Below are 15,707 nucleotides of genomic sequence, written 5' to 3' on the forward strand. Positions count from 1 at the left end.
CTATTAAAATGAAGATGGGTGAGACTGCTTCAAGGAAATATGGCTTTAAAACATAGGATATTAGGTCATAGGGTTGTCACTGTTTAGCTGATTAGATTATTTATTTATTCGCGCAGCAAAAGTAATACAAAAGGTGGCACTTGGCAAAAAGAAGAAAAAAGAAGAAAAAAAAGGTGAGAAGATGGGTTTCAAGAAAGTCTTCCGCTGAAGAAGGCCAAAAATGTGCAGCGAGTACAAAAAAAGAGCTGCTTAAAGTGAAAAAAGAAACAAATTAGTCATTTATAGTAATCAAAATATTCCTTTAAAGAAACAAAACTCCCTTAAAGACATGCAGATTGGTAAGAAAAAGAAAGACATTTTGCCACAACTTACAATCTTTTTAGTGCATTTGCTGAAAAACAAGAGCAGTTGAATTAGGAGGCAAAAAAATGTTAAAAAGCAGGGGCCAAGCCAACAAGGAAGAAGTAACCAATCACTGCTGAGGACCATCGGGATGTCAACCCTAAGACACCCATCAAAATCCACGGCTGGGATTAGCAGTGTGGTGTCACAAAACCCAAGAAAAAAAACAAAACAAGAATTACAAAAGACATGAGCAGTTGTTCTTTTTAATATAAAACGATTAAAAACCAGTAATACCACATATCACCAAGAATACTGAGTCATCAACCTTTCCATTTCCAAAGCCTGAAGATCAGAAGGATCCAAAAATCCAGAGATGGGTAAATCCAAGAAAAAATATATATATAGTTGCTGTAATTTATTAGGGAGAAGAATGTGGTGGGTTTTTTTTTCTTGTTGTTTTACTTTACTTTATAAAATTAAAAGAAAAATATATAATTGAACAAAAAGGAAAAAAAAAAAAAAATAAACCCCCTTGAAAGACAAAGTTAAAAAGTAGATATTCCATGTTGCCGTCTGCATGTCTGCAACTGTTCTCCAGACCATCTTGGCTTGGTCCAAAACAAGAACAGCTAAGGAAGAAAAAAAATGATCTTTTTTTTTTTGCTCCAGTTGGACCAAAAAAAAAGAAAGAAAAAAAGGGGAAAAAAGAGAAAAGAAAAAAGGTAGAAAAAGAAGAAGAAAAAAAGGAATAGAGGGACAAATGGTACGCTGTGACTGGGTTGTGTGGCCTGAAGAGCTGGATATGCTTTCTTTGAAGCATATCACAAAGTAACGAATCTTTTTTGAAAGAAAAGAAAAGAAAAGAATGAATGAATGAATGAATGAATAAACACAACTTTTTTTCCTTTTTAATGAAAAGTGAAAAGGATGGCGGAAAAAAACAAACCACAAGATGGAAGTCACTGATCATAACTCAATAGAAATAAATAAAGATGAAGGACATTTCTGTAATGCATTTGTTTTTTTTATAAAAAAAATGGGTTTAATGGAAGGTATGAAAGGACAGAAAGAATAAGATCATTCTGTGAACGTTAGTTCAGCACTCTTACCTCTTATTGGTGTACCACCTGGGTGGATAATATGAATGCAAATAAGATTAGAAAGAAGAAGCATTAGTACGAGAAGAAAGAGGCTAGGGCTTTGGAAGAAGAATCAAATTAGAGTTACAGAATTAAATAAGGTCTTAAAAGAAACTTGAATTTCTATACTGTAAAAACAGGAATATATACTTTTAGGTACAATTATTAGATTATAAAAAAACAAAATACAAGTGTACCAAAATGGGCAAATGCCATTATTTTCAGGGGGAAAGGGGCAAGGCAGATCATTCTTACAAGAGCTTAGGTGTTTGGTTATATAAGGTTAAAATATATATATTGCATAGGCCTGAAATCCTAAAAGAAAACCTTTACAACACTATATTTAATACATAGTTTAGGAAGAGATACTGGATAACTATTAAAGTGAGATATATATATATATATAGTATATGAAGATATATATATATATAATAGAGAGAAAGAGAGAGAGAAAGAGAGAGAAAGAGGCTATCTGGAAATAAATACTGATTATGTCGGACTCACTTATCATTTACTGCACTACATCTAGGTGATACTTGTGTATTGTTCCTTCTAACTTGAGAGTTACTAGGACTGATACGACAACATTTCTGTGAAGGGTTGTGTGTGTGCCGCTACAAAGGTCCGGTGGCTACACTGTCTGTTAGTAAAATGCATGCCATGCATTTTAAGAGTAATCATCATCATCATTATAATAATAATACCATAATCATAGTATTCTGCATATGAAAATTAGTGGGGGGGTGAAGTGCGCTTCAGAACTAAGCACTTACCAATAGATTCTGGAGATTAAAATACGGAGAGAAGAAAGACAGCATAAAAATATTATTATATTCCTTATAATTTGGTACAAAAGTTTTCAAGTTAAAGCTTTATATACTAAATCATCTACGTCACAACTGAAAACTTACTTCTAGTTTTACATTAACAGAAGCTTAATCTACACAGTTCTGCTGACAACAAGCATTAGAAGTTGGTTTAACAAGACGGATTAACACCACAAGACAGGTCAAAAAAGCTGAAGGTTCCGGGAAGATATATGGCTAGACAACTCGATTCTGCAGGAAGATCACTATCATAGCCGAAGTAGACTGCTAATTATATATCCCACCCTTTCGTAGTATATTAATATGGGAATAAGCTTTACATTTAGTAAATAATTTAGAGTTATCTTATTATGAAGCTGCAAAGACCATAATGTGGAGTTGAAAGGAGTTGCTGGACTCGCTGAAGGAAGAGCAGCGAAAACCTCTACTTCAAATGCAGGCTTCTGTAGATCTGGACACGCTAATATTGACAAAGCTTGGGGTTTATGCACACTACTGTGGCTAAATGCACCAGAAAATAGATCTCAGCCAGTAAAAATCTCTCCCTTCACAGGCTAGCCCAGTGACTTGAGATTATTATTCTTGGTTGGCTTGCTTGCTTTGGGGTCAGGGAGAAGGTTAAGATAGCGCACATGAGAAAAGTAGAGTGAACCATGTACTAGTGAGAGAAAAGGAAGATGTGTCCAAACTGTCTAATCTTTGGTGGATTCAAAAGGTTGAAAAGAACTCACAAAACGCAATTGTTATAGAATATTTTAATTGTCAAATAAAGAAAAAAAATAGATTGGGTTTGATGGATATAACCATTGGTACTCCTCGCATATTCTGAAGTCCAATGTTGAAATAACTTTTAAAAATAAAATAATAATAATAATAATAATAATAATAATAATAATATAGATAGGGATAGAGAGAATGGATCTGTTAAATACTGCCAAAACGCAGTAAATAAACTGAAAATATCAAAACTACAGTCACAGCAGTGAGCGTTGTGGAGTAAACAGAAGCTGCGAGACACACAAACAAATAGACTCTGGAAACAGGCTTTGACAGTAACACAGACACGGACAACACGCTCGACAAACATAAAAAAGAAGAAGAGAAGAAGAAGAAATCATAACCTATAAAATAAAATAAAAATAATTAAAAAGGAACGTAAAATAAGAGAAGAGTATAATTTTGGGCATTAATGCAAACAGTAACAAGACCTTACCTGATCGTAATTGTTTGATACGTCCATTGTTGTTGCTCGTGTCCACGGGTAAGAAATCTTTGAACCAAGTTATTTCAGGATCAGGATTGCCACTGGCTGCACATAACATGGTGGCCGTTCTAGTGCGTTCAACCACCTTTAGTTGTGGGCCCATATCAATGGTGGGGAAACCACGAGGAATTTGATCCTCTGAAAAAGAGATAATCATCAAGTTTATAAAACAGTTCCTATCACAGCTATATTTGCACATCCTCTAAATGTTTGTTCCAAACACACTGGGTTGCATCCATTGTTGTCACACAGCCGAGAGTTAAGGCTTCCATCAGTGGAAAGGAGTTGGAAAGTTTTGTTGTTGTTTTTTGCAATTTCTCCTCCTCCTCCTCCTCCTCCTCCTCCTCCCTGCACTCTAATCCTCTGAATCTGGAGCCTTTCTAGAACAGATGGGGCAAAGGAGGGAGGTGGGTATCACCAAAAGATACACCGACGAAAACAACCTATCTACAGTGGTACCTTGGTTGTTGAACAGCTTTGCTCCCGAACGCCGCAAACCCGGAAGTGAGTGTTTCAGTTCGCGAACGTTTTCTGGAAGCCAAACATCCAACGCGGCTTCTGATTGAGTGCAGGAAGCTCCTGCAGCCAATCGGAAGTCACACCTTGGTTTTTGAACTGTTCCGGGGGTCGAACGGACTCCTGGAATGGATTAAGTTTGACAACCACGGTACTACTGTACTGAGCAACACTGTTCAATACAACCAATTTTCTCTACGGTTAGAGAAAACTATTTGACAATGGCGTGTTATCACCAAGGTGGCTATTTGGATCCATATCCCCCCCCCCCGAATTAACAGGTATGATCAGAATGAGCATAGATCCATAACAAAAATGTCCAGACATGTATGGTTGTTGTTGTTTTTTACTGCTTATAAAGGCTTCAGTGATTTATTTTTTTTAAGCAGTACAGTTACCTCTTATGTTGCTTCAAGATAACCCACCAAGAAAAAGAAAAAGACCAATAACTGCCGTATAATGCATCCTTTGCTATTAAACATCTTGCTTGGCTGGTATTGACATGCAATTCTTTCAGGAATAAAAAAATAATAATTGACTACAAATTGTCCAATGTCAAACACATTACTTGCTTTCCCCTGAAATGGTGTGATCTTTTCACAAAGTTGCAGCAAAGCTTTCGGAGGCATCTGAAAAACTTGGAGGGATATCCTTGGATACTTGACAAATCTCTGCATTCCCTGGTGACTTCTTTCTCTCCAAGGCTATTTAATCACTGACAATGTGAATGCACATAAATATTGCTACTGGAGAGTGGTAGTCACTAATCTTCTGCAAGTGTGAATGTCTTTTTATCTCTGCCAATAAGCAGGAAGTGTTCACGGCTGACAATGTTAGGCCATTTGCTATAGGCTCTTGCCAAAGAAACCTACATTAGATAACAAATTATAAGATGTGAAGCCTTTACCTTGGGAATTGCTGATAAGGTTTGACTTGTGCCATGCTGAAGTACTACTCTAATGCATTTGCATGACCTTTCCATTTCCTTCTTGGCTCACAAAGAACACTCTAGAGGCCCCTTTCTCATATAAACAAGCACACAACAAAGATAATCTATCTTGCATACTAATAGGGTGGAGTAAGCAAAGAGCTTCTCTCTCTTATTTTTAATAAGGGTAATTAAATTCTATCCATCCCTCTTATGCACAGAACCTCTCCAAATACACACTCGTCATTAAATTTTCATGAGAAACATCACAATGTAACAGATTCAAATAGTCAGAGCTGTTATACTTTGACAGTTGTGGCTTATTTCCAATCTGGCTGTCAGGTATTTGGCAATAAAACCCAGTATTCAACATAAAACGGACTGGGGGAAATAATGGAATTTGTAATTGGAATGCTTATCTCAGTGGGTGTAGTTTATAAGACGTTAATTGCTTTCTGTTCTACTTTAAATTTATTAGTTATTTCTACAAAACCTGTCTTTCCAGTTTGATGGCACCATGTTTGACAGATCATCAAACAAGATGAACAATCACATCAATCAGCAATTATACTGCAGCCACATACACTTTTTGGGGGGGCGGGGTGAGCGGAATAGCTAGTAATCAATACATTTTTAACTTTAAACATCAACATGAAGTGAAGAGAATAAACGTTTTGTCTTCTTCACTAGTTTGTATATTACTGTCATCATTAGGATTTTAACTACAATGTCCACCACTATTCATTTTAATGTTGTCATGCTGAATTAGCTAGTAATTCATCAACAATTTAAATCAGACCTGACCTTCCCAGAGCCATATGACAGTGTCATTTTTACAGGCCATTAAAGGGCAGATTACTGTGCTCAGGGAGCAATATGAGTAATGTACGTATTTGTTTATGGTGGCAGCTACAAGAAATTTGGAAACATGACATATTCTTAGCATTTGCAAGGTGTCTTGGTAGTAAATATGTTCTGCTACTAAATTTCTTATTCAGTTCCAGGGATGTGTTCCTTGCAGTCTATCAACCTGAAGAGTTCCGAGGATGAATTTTGAACCAGATTAAGAATCTTTAAGGGAAAGCACCACAACACTGTCTTGCATGGGGTCCGCTGGGTTCATATTTTGTTTTCAGAAGGTATGCTCCACAATTTTTTAACAGACTTATCACTTATCCAAGCACAAGAAATTAGTACCCAAACCTCGCTATACACATCACAGATTCAGATATCCAAACAGCTGGATCTGTGTGTAGGACTGTAAACAGATAAGAAGCCTTAAACAAATCTTACTTTTTGTGTTTTGCTGGTCTACCGCAACTGTTTCTTCAGAAAAAAACAGTGGAAGGGAGGTAGGGGAAGAGATCAGACAAGTAAGAGACCACTTCTTCCTTCCTTGTTTGCCTTTTGCAAAGTTTCAGAGGGTTTCCCAGGTTGCCCCCTCAGTTTGGGGTCAACATTCCATGGTTGGGAATACATTAGAAATTTTCCCATAGGAAACCAATCATCAACTCTTTAAGCCATGGGTAGGCAAACTAAGGCCCAGGGCCTGGATCAAATCGCCAGTGTGGTGTAGTGGTTAAGAGCGGTGGACTCATAATCTGGTGAACCGGGTTCGCGTCCCCGCTCCTCCACATGCAGCTGCTGGGTGACCTTGGGCTAGTCACACTTCTCTGAAGGCTCTCAGCCCCACTCACCCCACAGAGTGTTTGTTGTGGGGGAGGAAGGGAAAGGAGAATGTTAGCCGCTTTGAGACTCCTTCTGGTAGTGAAAAGCGGGATATCAAATCCAAACTCTTCTTCTTCTTCTTCTTCTTCTTCTTCTTCTTCTTCTTCTTCTAAATCTGGCCAGCAGATGGTCAGGGAATAAGCGTGTTTTTACCTGTACATGAGTAGAATGTGTCCTTTTGTTTAAAATGCATCTCTGGGTTATTTGTGGGGCCTGCCTGGTGTTTTTACATAGTAGAATGTGTGCTTTTATTTAAAATGCATCTCTGGGTTATTTGTGGGGCACAGGAATTCGTTCGTTCTGCTTCTTTTTTCAAAATATAGTCTGGCCCCGCACACGGTCTGAGGGACAGTAGACCTTGCTGAAAAAGTTTGCTGACCCCTGCTAAAGCGAATGTTCGCACAACAAATGGTTTTCTGAAAATGCATTGTGTTCAGATAGCAAGACCTGCATGCACGGACAATACTATGCAGAAATCATTTACTTTGTGCATTTGTAACTTACAGAACCTTATCTGCCTTCACAATCTAATTTACAGCTTTAGTCAATAAATGCATGAACTAGATTCTCCCAATCTACAGAAAAACAAATATTGAACAAGGCAGTGATTCAGTCCCCACCGATTCTTTGTGAAGGTTGAAACTCACTGCAAATTTTGGATGCATAAAAGATCTGCTCAGATTATCCAGAAGGTAAATGTTCTTCAGGTATGTGACCATGTATTTGAGCTTTTCAAACTCTGCTACTTCCCATTTTCTCTCCTTCCTTCAGTTTGGGTGGGAAAATTGGAAGATGCAGCTTTTTTTTTTTTTTTTTTTTTTGAAGTGTTGACATGCAGAAGTCTCACTAACACTTCTGCTTTTCACACTTCCAGGTACCCAAAGGGAAACTCACACGGCAGTTATGCAATCCGTCTCCATACCCTGTAACTACATTACACATTGTGGCTGGGATTGCGTTCCCTTTGAAGGATGAAATACAGACATTGGAGGTACTGCTGGATACATTTTTTACTCTAGAGGCCCAAACATCTGGAGGTTAGGAGTATATTCTACCAGCTTCACCAGCTGCGTTGATTACTGGACATTAGTAACCACAAGACTGGATTACTGCAATGTGTTCTGTGAGGGGAAGGATCATTTGATATCCATGCGAATCCAAGCTTTCACTGTTATTGGCCCAGTCTTGAAGACTGCTCTTCCAATAGAAAACCAGCAGGCATCTCCAGCACAGAATTTTTAAATTTTGCTGAAATCTTTTCTATGGTGCCAGTCTTATGCACACAATTAAAGAAGCAATTCTGTTACAATTACCCAGTTATCTTTGCTATTGCTTTTTATGTAGGATATATAGATAGAAAGATAGATATAGATATCATACAATGCTTTGTGTTTTTAATGAAATTGTGGTATTCAAGTATTTTTATGAATCCAACCACTTTACTAAAATGCACTGTGAAAACACAAAGAGACAATGAAGCCACCCATATAAACTATTATAAGAAATTGGCACCCATCTATCACACACTGTAGTTATACTCTAGACCAGGGGTCCCCAAACTAAGACCCGGGGGCCGGATGAGGCCCAATCGCCTTCTAAATGCGGCCCGCAGACAGTCCGGGAATCAGTGTGTTTTTACATGAGTAGAATGTGTCCTTTTATTTAAAATGCATCTCTGGGTTATTTGTGGGACATAGGAATTCGTTAGTATTTTTTTTTCCAAAATATAGTCCGCCCCCCCCCCCAGGTCTGAGGGACAGTGGACCGGCCCCCTGCTGAAAAAGTTTGCTGACCCCTGCTCTAGACAGCAATCTGGCTCTGACTCCAGTTGCAATCTCCCACTTGAGACTCTCACCAAAGGAAAAAAAAACCAAGCTGTGCCCCAACTCACTGGTACCAGGGGCTGTGGCTCTTCCAAGGCCAATCACTCACTACTACAAGTGATCTGTAAGGAGTTGGTTCCCCCATATAATTTTTGAGGAGGAGCGAAATGAAATTAGGCTCTAATGAAGAAGAAGAAGAAGAGGAGGAGGAGTTTGGACTTGATATCCCGCCTTTCATTCCCCTTAAGGAGTCTCAAAGCAGCTAACATTCTCCTTTCCTTTCCTCCCCCACAACAAACACTCTGTGAGGTGAGTGAGGCTGAGAGACTTCAGAGAAGTGTGACTAGCCCAAGGTCACCCAGCACCTGCTAGTGGAGGAGTGGGGAAGCGAACCTGGTTCACCAGATTACGAGTCCACCGTTCTTAACCACTACACAACACTGGCTTTCAAGGAAGCCCTCTTTAAGCCTTCTTCAACCTGACTCTCAGTCCTAGCCAGAAATGACAGGGCCATCTTACTACCAGAGAAACTAATTTGGTAAAGAGCCTTTATAATTCCTTCTTCTGAACAGTCACAACCACAATTCGACCACCACAGCTGGTCAGTGATCAAGAGGGAGAGGAAGGCTATCTGGCGGGTTATCTTGCAGACAGCCAAGGTGTTCTCCCACATGATTTGATCGAAACTAGGTAATTCTGTAGTCAATTCTGCAGTTCCTTCCAAATGGAAGATAGTCTTAATATCTGTGCATACAGCAGCATCAAAGACTTTGAGTGTAATACTTTTAATCATTTCCCTCCAAGAAGTTCAATACAGAGGACTCTGCGCCCACAGAATCACAGAATTATAGGTCATCTAGTCAAATTCCCTGAAATGCAGGAATCACAGCTAAAACATCCATGACAGATGGGCATTCAACATCTACTTAGAAACCTCCAAGGAAGGAGAGTCCACCACTTTCTGTGGGAGTCCATTCCACTTTTGAACAGCTCTACTGTCAGAAAGTTCTTCCTAATGTTTAGTCAGAATCTCCTTTCTTGTAACTTGAATTCTTTGGTCCAGGTCTCACCCTCTGGAGCAGCAGAAAATGAGCTTGGCTCCATCTTCTGTGTTACAGTCCTTGGACGATGACTACATACCCTCTCAGTCTCCTATCAACCCTGTTAGGCTGAGAACCTCACTGCTAGGTGAGAATTTCAAGATGGGTGTCCCACAATTCCTAATCCAAGTTTCTAACCACTTACAGAACTCTAGGTGTCACTACATTGAATGCATGGGTGTCTTTTCGTTGATACGGAAGAATGGGTAGAAAAAGCAAGATAATAGGAAAGTGATTAGGAGGACATAAAATGAAAGTTAAAATGTGTTTGTCGCAGCTTCTCTAATTTGAATGATACCAGTACCTCTAGTTTGCATGTTATTCCCCATTCTGCTTCTGCTAACATTCCTGGAAACGGGGTTTCTGCATAAAGTGCTGTAGCCAGCAATTAAGAGCCTTTGCTTGCATTAGCTTTTGCTTGCACCAATGTCCTTTTGCAAGTTTCGAATTAAAGTAACCAATGATCAAGGCAGTCAAGCAACCTTGTTTGAAATAAAATACAAACACAACACAGAGCACAAAGCATGTGCTAGTCCGGATGGGAAAAGCAAAAAAAAAAATTATTATTTTGCTCTGATGTCTCACACACAAAGCAGTATCTGAAAGAAATAATGGGCCGGAGGAGGATATTAAGGTTGAATATGGATACAGGGCCATCTTACCCATAGGCACCAGGGGTGCAGGGCACCCAGGCGCCAGGCTCTCAGGGGCACCAGGCCGAGAGTCCGGGGCCCGAGAGTTGAGTCTGGGGAAGAGCCCGCCCGTCGGTTGGAGCACCACGGCAGGCTCTTCTGTTGCGGACGGCTCTGGGCTGTGAGTTCAGGGGCAACCAACCCAGCAAGATGCTGAGGCGGCCGGACAGCTCTGCCCTCCTGTGTGCCTGGGACTGGGCAACCGGGGTTGGGGGGGGGGCGCCAGGCAGATGTTTGCACCCTGGCACTGCATATGCTTAAGACAGCCCTGTAGGGATATTGGCTGTAAGATGCCTCCAATAAAAACCTGAATATCTTTCCTTCACAATCTGGGCACTAAACTTGAGGGCACTAAAATGTGCTACCCAGGGCTATTTTTTCCAGAAGAAAAAGTTGCCGAAACATAGCATGAACACCTCCCCCATTCCCTTTATGGCAATGGTGCCCACCTGAGAGGTGCAGAAAAATGGGTTCTGGCGAGTTCCAGCTGAAAACAGGCCCTGTTGTTACCCAAACGCAAGATACCTGTGCAGTTAGTGTAAATCAGCCATGAACGTCAACACATAGACTTTTTGCTAAAAACGTACAAATCTGCATGATCAAAAGAAATACATTGAGCAATAGGAATTATGTGTTCGCTGTCCAAAGCTCTTGATAGTCACCACATAACTAGAACACCGAACTTGCAGAAATCAGCTGTATTAAGGAACCCCCCACTTCCCTGAAAAATAGTAACTTTAAAAGTTACATCTGATAACCCTAATAAAGCATATATATTCCAAATTTATGGCAAGAATTCTTTCAAACAGACAAAAATTACCCAGAAACTATACACAACAGCAAGGGTGCAAAACAGAGGCGAGGTGCAAGAGGCGAGGAAAGGAAATACAGATGTAAACAGAAGTTAGATAGGTTGTTATCATTCATAGTCTGCTGTGTGAAGTGTATATTTCTTGTGTAATTTTATTATTTTTAAATTGTTCTGCACCATTTTGATACATTTTATGAAAGGCAGTCCCGAAATCATAGAATCATAGAATCATAGAGTTGGAAGAGACCACAAGGGCCATCCAGTCCAGCCCCCTGCCAAGCAGGAAACACCATCAAAGCATTCCTGACAGATGGCTGTCAAGCCTCTGCTTAAAGACCTCCAAAGAAGGAGACTCCACCACACTCCTTGGTAGCAAATTCCACTGCCGAACAGCTCTCACTGTCAGGAAGTTCTTCCTAATATTTAGGTGGAATCTTCTTTCTTGTAGTTTGAATCCATTGCCCCGTGTCCGCTTCTCTGGAGCAGCAGAAAACAACCTTTCACCCTCCTCTATATGACATCCTTTGATATATTTGAACATGGCTATCATATCACCCCTTAACCTTCTCTTCTCCAGGCTAAACATACCCAGCTCCCTAAGCCGTTCCTCATAAGGCATTGTTTCCAGGCCTTTGACCATTTGGGTTGCCCTCTTCTGGACACGTTCCAGCTTGTCAGCATCCTTCTGGAACTGTGGTGCCCAGAACTGGACACAGTATTCCAGGTGAGGTCTGAACAGTGGTACTATTACTTCCCTTGATCTAGATGCTATACTCCTATTGATGCAGCCCAGAATTGCATTGGCTTTTTTAGCTGCTGCATCACACTGTTGACTCATGTCAAGTTTGTGGTCCACCAAGACTCCTAGATCCTTTTCACATGTACTGCTCTCAAGCCAGGTGTCACCCATCCTGTATTTGTGCCTTTCATTTTTTTTGCCCAAGTGTGGTACTTTGCATTTCTCCCTGTTAAAATTCATCTTGTTTGCTTTGGCCCAGTTCTCTAATCTGTTAAGGTCATTTTGAAGTGTGATCCTGTCCTCTGGGGTATTAGCCACCCCTCCCAATTTGGTGTCATCTGCAAACTTGATCAGGATACCCTCAAGCCCATCATCCAAGTCATTGATGAAGATGTTGAATAAGAGTGGGCCCAAGACAGAACCCTGTGGCACCCCACTAGTCACTTCTCTCCAGGATGAAGAGGAGCTGTTAATGAGTACCCTTTGGGTTCGGTCAGTCAGCCAGTTACAAATCCACTGAATGGTAGCATTGAATAATACCTTTAAAATCTTCGATGCTACTCAGGTTCACATTGTAGTAAAATGCCCTGCAGTGTACGCGTTCTCTATTAGGGTTAAGTATTCCACCTGCTAAACTTCAATGTAATAAAGGCTCATTTGAAATAATGGGAGGCTCACACCGGTGTACATGGTTGAGAGTTGTATAAATTATTCATGACAGATTTCATGGTCAAATTGTAATCATATTGGAAATTTCACAGTTTGTTATGGATTAACCGGAGAAAGCAAAATGCATAATGTGGCCACAGATGCCTTTCCCAGAGAATAGTGAGGCATTGTAAAAATAAAAAATAAAAACCCCACAAGAGTTGAAGCATCTATTTTTAAGTGAAGTATGTTAGCTATTCAGAGCACTAAAAACTCTCCACCGCCACTGCCACCAACATCACCATTTTTAATCTAGCAGCTGCTTCTCAACTGCTCCTGACAGGAACCAAAATAAACCTGACAAGATCACGTTTTAATATATTTTGCATTAAAAATGCATAAGAAACACAGTGGCCGGATACCACCACATTGCCTGTCTTCCTGCATTGCCTTGAGGAAAGAGCCGGTTCAACTTTTGGTCATTCTTTCCATAGCTCCAGTGGCACCATCTTGAAGTCTTGTCAAAGCAGCAATCTCAGCCTCTGGGGAAAGGACTACTGCAACCCACAGTAGTTCTCTAGTAGCCCATTAAAGAATGATTCTGGTTTTGTTCACACCCCCCCCCCGCCCCCTCTCTCCCAAAGATACTTGCTTCTTTCTTAGAAATAAGAATGCTGACTTGCTAGGCTCCTTTCAAAAAGCAGGTATCAAGTGTCAAAAAAGAAAGAGGGCAGAATCCAAGAGTGAGCCAAAACAAAACAAACCCCCTATGTGGAAAGCATCTAGAGCATGGGTAGGCAAACTAAGGTCCGGGGGCCGGATCCGACCCAACCGCCTTCTCAATCCGGCATGCGGACGATCCAGGAATCAGCATGTTTTTACACGAGTAGAATGCATCCTTTTATATAAAATGCATCTCTGGGTTATTTGTGGGGCCTGCCTGGTGTTTTTACATGAGTAGAATGTGTCCTTTTATTTAAAATGCATCTCTGGGTTATTTGTGGGGCCTGCCTGGTGTTTTTACAGGAGTAGAATGTGTGCTTTTATTTAAAATGCATCTCTGGGTTATTTGTGGGGCATAGGAATTCGTTTATTCCCCCCCTTCAAAATATAGTCCAGCCCCACACAAGGTCTGAGGGACAGTGGACCGGCCCCCTGCTGAAAAGGTTTGTGATCTAGAGACACAAAAGAGGTCTATTACAAATGACTTGACAAATACAGTTACCATATTCTTCCGTGTATAACATGCCCCCATATATAAGACGGCCCATATTTCATTGAAACTGAGGCTCCAATACTTTGGCTACCTCATGAGAAGAGAAGACTCCCTGGAAAAGACCCTGATGTTGGGAAAGATGGAGGGCACAAGGAGAAGGGGACGACAGAGGATGAGATGGTTGGATAGTGTTCTCGAAGCTACCAACTTGAGTCTGACCAAACTGCGGGACGCAGCGGAAGGCAGGAGTGCCTGGCATGCTCTGGTCCATGGGGTCACGAAGAGTCGGACACGACTAAACAACTAAATACCAACAATAGCAACAACTGACCAATCACGTTGGTTCTGTCCCCCTAACGAAGTCCTGCCCCCTCCCAACAAAAATCCTGGCTATGCCGATGCATGGCAGGGTCATCAAATGAGATAAAGAGGGCAGACTATCCTTGACAACACATTTAAAGCTTTTCATACATCCTCTTTAGCACACTTAAATTGCATGCTGATGCACAATAAAAGAAGTGAAGACAAACAATACACACACACACACACTATATATAGAGAGAGAGGGGGGGCACTACAGTAATTATATATAATTCATGCTTCTTTGGAGCTTATTAAACTCTGAGCGCACCCAGTAATTTACTGTTCGGAATATGAAGGAAAACTTCATTTTTTCCAGCCGCTGGTGCTTTCAGTTTATACTTTATATGTTCTGTTTGCTTCGGAAAGCCGTCTGTCTGGACCGCTTACCATGATGAATTAGCACCCTTCCACAGGAAGTATTTCAAACCTTTTGACTTCTCCTGGCAAACTCTTGGTATTACCTCAAGATCACCGCAGGTACAAGACCATAAACACTGTTATTAGCTGTTGCCCCCCATCCTAACACTTTCTCCTATTCCCACCACGTTGCCCTGGAGAAGCTCACCGGCAAGTTAACCTCGAACAGCAGGAGTAAGATTATTGTATTTACTTCTGATTGGGAAGAAAATAATAGCTCTTAGTTTCAATAGTCTTTATAACGGAGTGTGCATCAGCGGGAAGCCGCTGATACAAGGAATTTTAAAAGCTACCTAGATGACCGGCTTAAAATAAAATAAGAAAGAAAGGAGAAAAATGGAAGAGGGGGAAAAACATAGTGTTACGAGTTAGATAGGCTGGAAGTCTGAGATCCTTCTAACTCCTGGATCCAGCACAGATTCAATTTCTGGCTCGCTTCCTGATTAGGTAATAGCCTTCTAAGTTTGGACCATTAAGATAACAAAGGAAGTGGCTCTGTGCCGAACAGCAAGCGGGTGGGCCCTGGTTCCAGCATGTATCTTGCTCATGTTGAGAAAGCTGATATATTAACACACAACCTAATTAGATGGGGCAATAGCAGTTAATTGTTTATTGGGCGCTTGCTGGAAAGGTGGATGTGAAGGTGGACCCTCTGTCCATTTTCAGGATTTTTCCTTTAAAAACTTTCCCCTCCCATTAGTAGGCATGGGGAGAGAAATAAGAGGGACCAAACGATGCCAACTTCAAGTCTGGCATAGTTTACTTGCTGGTTTAACCAGCAGGTGGGGTAGGCACTGGATCTTTCAGATCCCAACTTTCTTCATGTCCTCCTGCAACATGCCTTCAAATCCCCCCATCATACACTCTTTTCAACCTAACAATTTTTGGGAATCCAACATCAGCAAACCAAGTATGGCAAATCGGGGCGGGATTTAGGTTTGGTGAAGCCCTAAACTACTGAAGGTAATGGGCCCCTTTATATGCCCTGCTGTCCTTTGTCAACAACAAATTGTCGCTTTTTGTGTTGGATATATGCTAAATGGTAATTTATAGACCTAAAAGGTATCTAAAGCCATTTGCACATGTTGACCATGCGACCAGTCCATGCAGAATGTAAAGGTAAAGGTAAAGGGACCCCTGACCACTAGGTC

The 15,707-nt window shown here is 40.8% G+C and overlaps 1 protein-coding gene across 50 annotated transcripts in view; it reads right to left on the reverse strand.

Moving 5' to 3' along the window:
• Window positions 1-15,707, reverse strand: part of PTPRD (protein tyrosine phosphatase receptor type D) — a 794,829-nt gene that overhangs the window by 164,590 nt on the left and 614,532 nt on the right. For 29 of the 50 annotated variants that reach the window (XM_033173199.1, XM_033173220.1, XM_033173204.1 and 26 more), the window contains exons 8-10: window positions 3,525-3,713; window positions 2,258-2,266; window positions 1,455-1,472 (exon numbers count right to left, since the gene is read on the reverse strand). In XM_033173199.1, coding sequence (XP_033029090.1) covers window positions 1,455-1,472; window positions 2,258-2,266; window positions 3,525-3,713 — 216 coding nt within the window. The remainder of the gene's footprint in view (window positions 1-1,454; window positions 1,473-2,257; window positions 2,267-3,524; window positions 3,714-15,707) is intronic. The other 21 variants (XM_033173226.1, XM_033173225.1, XM_033173224.1 and 18 more) reach the window with 2 other exon arrangements.

The sequence above is a fragment of the Lacerta agilis genome, chromosome 16, assembly GCF_009819535.1.
Source record: "Lacerta agilis isolate rLacAgi1 chromosome 16, rLacAgi1.pri, whole genome shotgun sequence".
Classification (NCBI taxonomy): Eukaryota; Metazoa; Chordata; class Lepidosauria; order Squamata; family Lacertidae; genus Lacerta; species Lacerta agilis.